Genomic DNA, 6,541 nt, shown 5'->3' on the forward strand with positions numbered 1-6,541 from the left:
TACCAGGGCTGCCATTTGTTAGAGTGTCTTTGGAAACATGCCTGAAATTTCACAAGGCGGGTTTCTGGGCGCAAACTAAGAGGGCTGTGATCATCATATTTATTGTGCTAAATTGATTGATAGCATGTACATGAATATCGGCTAGTCGCGTCGGCCAGCTTTCCATCTCGAGCGAGCAGCCATGTCGCCCACCGGGCTTGTCTGTATGTATGTCTGTTCGGTCCAGTGCTCCGTTAATACAATGGCGATTTCGATGAAACTTGGTTGGTAGGTTCATACCATGACCTAGTTGTGTTCAAATAAGAACCGTTGCTATGGACCCATCCGTTGCCTAGCAACGTTCCTCTGAAATTTTCAAAAAAAAAAAATCTCTAAAATTTATTTTTCGAAAATCAAAAATCTGGCCACGAGCGACTGTGGGCAGTCAGTACATTCAGCCATATTGTCAAAAATTTCCAGCCGGATCCTATGAAAACTGTCTGAGAAGATAGACTTTGAATGAACCCTGGTCGAAAACAATAAAAAAACGAAGTTTGTTATATCTCAGAGACTCTGAGTCAGATATACATGGAACTGGTATGGTCGGTTCATGGTATGTCCGAGTTATGTGTGAGAAAGAACCGTTGCTATGGACGCTTTTGTTGGCTAGTAACGGATGAAAAACGACTAAATTCGACTTGATCGACTACCCATGTCCACCTACCGGCTTGTTGAAATGTTTCTCAGCTTTGTGTGCACGGGTTGGGATTCGAACCTGGCTCTGAACGCCATCCTGCCAACCCTCATTTCCTCTTATCCCTGCGACTTAATTCCGCCTTTTTGCGTACGCAATAAATAGATGGTTGCTGAACGCAGCCCGAGAGCCTGAGATGGTGTCGTTGATGGAAGCGCGGTGACGTCACGGCGTTTGCATGACCGCACGTCGACCCCCCCCCCCCCACGTGCTGAGTCCCTCAAGACGAGCGCCGACGGACCACGAGCTTTCACCGCCCTCTGCTGGAGATGAACGATGGAAAAAAAAATGTTTCTTTGTTTTTTTCAGTAATTTAAAATGACAATCGATATCCATTGAAACGCTCAATCCAACTCGATTCGAAGAGACTGGAACCGATGAAAATGTGTTTTTGATCCTCGATGTCCGTGCAGGTGGTCACGTTCGTCGGTGAGCGGGACAGCGGGAAAATTCACCGTTCGAACTCGTCCGTTCAAAGTACTCCCTGTGACGCGTTTCCGAAACGCGAGTCGAGCGAAGCTTCGTATCTGATAATCTTTACACCGTAATGACCGCTAGGGGAACAACAAGCGATCCCTGTTAAACGGAGCTCGGGCCGTGCGTCCGCACTGAGCACCATCAGTACCGAGTGTGGTCAGAAAGGTGCGTCGGACTGTGTGTGTACCATCAGGCACAACCATGGCAACGAGTTCTGCGCAGGTATGTAGGGCTCGAAATCCAATTGTTGGTCCATATGTTACCTGGCACACGTACGATGCAATACGTGCACCGATACCGTGGATTACACCTCGATGTACGTTGGACATTTTGTTAATTTGGGAGTTTGTACTCGATTCCTGCCACTGATCAAGACCCTCGTGTGGTCCCCGTGGGAATACTCGAGACGGATGTCACTGGTACTGGTGAGGGTGTGTAATTGGTTCAGCTGTGAGTGAACCCTGATCGGCCTATGTACACCTTTGACCTTTCTACCAGCAGTGTCAGACACCTGTCTCTCCCCACCCCCACCTGGGAATTTAGTTCAACATTAACCTGAGAACAACTGGAGCAGGAGAATTGTGGCAGTGAGGAGGGTGGGTAGGAGGATGGATGAACTGAAAGAGTTGATTGGTGTGCAGATCTTAATGAGGAGATTGGTGATAAGCCGGATGAAGTGGGCTGGACACTCTGAGCTGAGTGGAGGAATAGAGAGAGAGAGAGAGAGAGAGACAGAGACAGAGACAGAGACAGAGACAGAGACAGAGACAGAGACAGAGACAGAGACAGAGAGAGATTGGTGTGCAGATGATCTTGATGGAATGGCAAAGAGAGCAGATTGGTTGAGGGAACGAGGTCGGAGGAAAACAATTTGACTGCAGTTGAGATGGGAAAATTGTGTGAGGAGTGACGTCAATAAGGTGGGGTGGTTGGAGAGTGGGTTGAGAACAGTGGGAGACATGACAGAAGCTGAGCACCATTGGACCTCACCCCTGATGAAGGGAGGTGGAGAAGAAGAAAAAGATTGATAGAAAGGCTGAATGCCTAAACTCAGTGTTTGCAGCTAAATCTTGTGTCCAAAACCCATCACTTTCTCGACCCACCTTACACCGTCGCACCCAACTGTCCCTGGACTCTGTGTCCTTTTCTCCTGACAAGGTGGAGAGCTTGCTTTCAAACCTCGACTCAGATTCTGCAACCGGTCCAGACGGAATCAGCCCACGTGTCCTAAAAACCTACTCTTCTGCTCTTGTTCACCCTCTCTCTGTTCTATTCACCCTCTCATTTGCTCAAGGTCAGCTGCCATCTGCTTGGAAATCAGCAAACATCACTGCTCTGCACAAAAAAGATGCAAAAACAGATCCCTGCAATGACAGACCAATCAGCCTTCTCCCAATCAGCAATGTTATGGAATCCATCATCGCTTCAGACATGAAATCCTTCCTCTTCTCCAATGGCTTGATTTCCGATCATCAATTTGGTTTCAGACCAGGTCACTCTACCCTGGATATGCTGCTTCTGCTCTCCCAACAATGGATGGAGGTCCTCAATGCCAGACAGGAAATCCGAGCCGTATCTCTGGGACATATCACGTGCTTTTGACACAGTCTGGCACCCTGCCCTACTCAACAAACTCTCTTCCTATGGTATCCAAGGCCATCTCCACTCATGGCTCGCAGACTTCCTCTCCTGTTGCAGCCAACGTGTGGCCCAAAATGGAGTTCTTTCATCCCTCTTCCTGTCCAGGCTGGAGTTCCTTAAGGTAGCGTTCTGGGCCCTGTTCTTTTTCTGGTTTTCATCAATGATCTCTCCGACTCTCTGGAAAATCCTCTATATCTCTTTGCTGATGACTCCACCCTCTGCCGTACCATCGGTCATTCTTCAGACCGGCAAGCAGCAGCTTCTTCGCTCACTGCAGATCTGGATAAAATCACAGACTGGTCCAACACGTGGAACATGTCTTTCAATCCGAACAAATCTCTCACTCTCACTCTGTCTCTTGGAAAGGACTGTTTAGAAAACCCCCCCCATCCACTTTCTCAACAATCCTCTGGAAGAAGTCCTTTCTTTCAAGCTTCTGGGTCTCACTATCTGCCATGACCTTTCCTGGGAAAGCCACATTTCAAACCTCGCCTCCAAAGCCAGTCGCCGACTAGGAATCCTCCATCGTGCAAAGTCCTTCCTCAGCCCACCTGAGCTCCTGACCACTTACAAAGCTTTCGTCCGCAGCCTGATGGAGTACTGCTCTCCCCTCTGGGCTGGTGCTCCTGCCTCCCACCTTTCTCGGCTTCACGCTGTAGAAACCAGGGCATTTTGGATCATTGGCATCTCCCGCAATGAGGCTGAGTCTTTGGGCCTCTCACTCAATCACCGCAGGCTAGTCGGTGGTCTTTCTGTCTTCTACCGACTCCTCTCCAGCCTCGTCTCCCCTGCTCTCTCTGCAATTTGTCCCCACCACATTTCCACAGGGCGCTCAAGGTCTGTCAACAACCCCCTTCAGGTAAAACTACCAAAATCACGAATCACTGCTCACCTTCACTCTTTCATTCCCCTTTTTTCCCACCTTTGGAATAAACTCCCTCACTCTATTCAATCCCATTCTTCCCTCTAGGCTTTCAAAACAGCTGTTCACCACCACCTCTTATCATCCCCCATCCAAATCCTCGATCTTTTCTACCCCCGATAATCCACCCAAGCCCACCTCCTTCAATTTCCCTGCTTTCCTTCCTGAAAGTCCCTGTAATGTCCATCTTCTATTCCCCATGTTCCCCGCCCCATCCCTCTCCCTTCCACAGATCTCCTAATGTCTCTGTTCCCCTGTTTTGTCCTTCCCATTCCCACCCCTCTTGTCTCATGCCCTCCTTGCTGTGTGTTGTGTGTTCGCTCTCACACGAGCCTCGACAAGGTATACAAAAAAAAATATATAATTGATAATGATGTACCATCATCTTCACAGAGCATTGGAACTACCGAAGGTTTGGCAAAGGTCACATTAGGTTGTTTGCAATTGCCTTCCCAGCGTTGTTTGTCGGTGGTTTATCCCTTTAAACGTCAAGCAAGCAGCACTGTCCATATTTAAAGTCTTTGATATGACTTGGCCGGGGTTTGAACCACCGACCCCCTTGGGCTTACACTCAGAGTGGACACTCCAACCATTCCAGCATGGAGTCTGGTTCGATTAATTATTGATCGGGTTGTAATATATTACAAACATTTCCTTTAACCCTTTGAACCCTGAGCTCCTTGGACTTCTGGCTCCGTGGAGAAAATTCAGCCGCTCGGGTATATGGAGGTTTGAATAGCGGCCGTAAAATGGCCGCTAGGGTTCAAAGGGTTATGGGTAATCTGAGATATCCAGGAAAACAAGCTTCAAAGCAGCCTCGCTGTGCGAGTCACACTGCAGGATAGTGGCTTCCATGAACTCGTGTTGAAGGGTCTTTGACATCCTCACCAGCTTGCCAAGTGCGAGTCAATGAGAGTGACCATTTGTGGGAATTGAACCGACACGAACCAGTGGAGAAAGGAACCACATTGGCTGTGATTAAAGGGCCTTTTTACTTTCCTGAATTCCCAGCATTCCGAAATCGATATTTCAGATGTCCCTATAACATAGGAAATGAAAATGTCATGTCACTCGTACAGTGTAGTTAAGTGAAGTCCCAAAGGCTTGCTTTTCTCTCCATCCTCACAACCTCGTTTGATTACCTGTACGATGTCACAGCACGGAGGAGGCGATGAGCCGACAAACCGTGTGCTGCTCAAGGCAGCTTCGCTTCCCACGCCACTGACATATCTCAAGCCTGTCATCCCTACACCTACTGATCACCGGGAGTCACCATGCCAAGTGAGTAGCACACCACCTCGACGTGCCACTGCACCTAAATCCACTCACCGGCCCGTGTACCTTTCTGGCTCGGTAGGAATTACAAAAGGGTTCGTTTTGGCTTGCCATGAGGGACACTTGTTTCAATGTCAATAATCACCGAAAGGGGGATGTGTGATTATTGTCGACCATCTTCCGCGAGATCTTGGTCCAGCAATTTGGTGCAGAGGTATCTCACAGATAAGCTTTGAGTTGTTTAGTCCTCGTTCGGTGCTTCACGGGCAAGGTGTTGCTTTACAGAGTGCGCGTCGTTCCTCCGAATGGATGTTCAACTGGGTGTCCCGTCTGCTCGGATTCGTCGGTGGATGTTAAATAACCCACGGCGTGTTTCACGAAGAGCCCCCTGAACAAATCACGAGTCGAATGTCAGGCTGAGCCAGCCGGTTCGTGAAAGACTTGGCAAAAAAAATTCCCCACCCAAACCTACAATAATGTGCGAATAATTGGGGGCGTTAAACACAGTAGTAGTAGTAGTAGTAGTAGTAGTAGTAGTAGTAGTAGTAGTAGTAGTAGTAGTAGTAGTAGTAGTAGTAGTAGTAGTAGTAGTAGTAGTAGTAGTAGGCTTTTCATGAGATCATGACATTTGCGGTATGTTCTGTCCATTACCTGCTTCAAAACTGCTTCGGTAGCATATGGCCACTGTATTGGACGTCTCTCGTCCATTACCCGGCTTCAGGTCGGTGTGAGTGAGCCCACGCATTATCAGTTTTGTTGGCGGAGACCAGAAAAGGTAAACCAGACTCGCAATAATCAAATCATTGAATGTACAGATCGGCAGGTGAAGGTGACAGGTAAACATCCTTTACCTGCCCACCGCATCCCAACCGTTTCCAACTTTCTATTCACACTGCATGTACACTACAGTTCTGTAGATTAAATTTCCTTTGCAGCAGATTGAACGCCATTACCCTCCCTCTGCTTGCTTGTGTTTAATCACGTGCCGCTATAAATAAATAACTTCATTTTGAATAATCCATCGATGATACTGAACAACTACTGTATATGGTTCTGAATCTGGTGGTCGTTCAATGGGTGCGTGGGGGTAAGCCCATTGTACGGAGAGATAAAACTACCATCTATTTATTACATATGCACGGGGGCGAGGGGGAGGTCAGAGGGATCAAGTTGGTCCACACGTTATGTGTACAGGTGGGTGGAAATGGAGTGGAGTGGTCAAAATTTCTGCCATATTTGCATCTTATATATTATTTCCGAGTTTGTGGTTTCGTGTCGCGCTACCTTCGACTTTGTTCTGCGCTCGAGTAACGTGATATTCGGCTTACATTATCTCAAAGACCATATGAGGTGCAAGGTACAAAAAAAGTAAATAAAATAGTTCTGAAACAGTGAAATCGTATTCCACTTACTGCATTAAAGTAAAATTACCACTAATACTCTGCATCAGTTCCTTTCTTAAACACACCCACCCCAACATGTCGCGCAGAGCG

The 6,541-nt window shown here is 47.7% G+C and overlaps 1 protein-coding gene across 1 annotated transcript in view; it reads left to right on the forward strand.

Annotated features, from left to right (window-relative positions):
• Positions 1–1,198: 1,198 nt before the first annotated feature.
• OXNAD1 (oxidoreductase NAD binding domain containing 1) overlaps positions 1,199–6,541 on the forward strand; it is a 53,352-nt gene continuing 48,009 nt past the window's right edge. The window contains exons 1-2 of the mRNA XM_085876720.1: positions 1,199–1,432; positions 4,932–5,054. Of these exons, the coding sequence (XP_085732846.1) occupies positions 1,412–1,432; positions 4,932–5,054 (144 nt within the window). The 5' untranslated portion in view covers positions 1,199–1,411. The remainder of the gene's footprint in view (positions 1,433–4,931; positions 5,055–6,541) is intronic.

Source organism: Eptatretus burgeri, chromosome 4 (genome assembly GCF_056783735.1).
Source record: "Eptatretus burgeri isolate ZD-2024b chromosome 4, Ebu_testis_v1, whole genome shotgun sequence".
In the NCBI taxonomy this organism is placed as follows: Eukaryota; Metazoa; Chordata; class Myxini; order Myxiniformes; family Myxinidae; genus Eptatretus; species Eptatretus burgeri.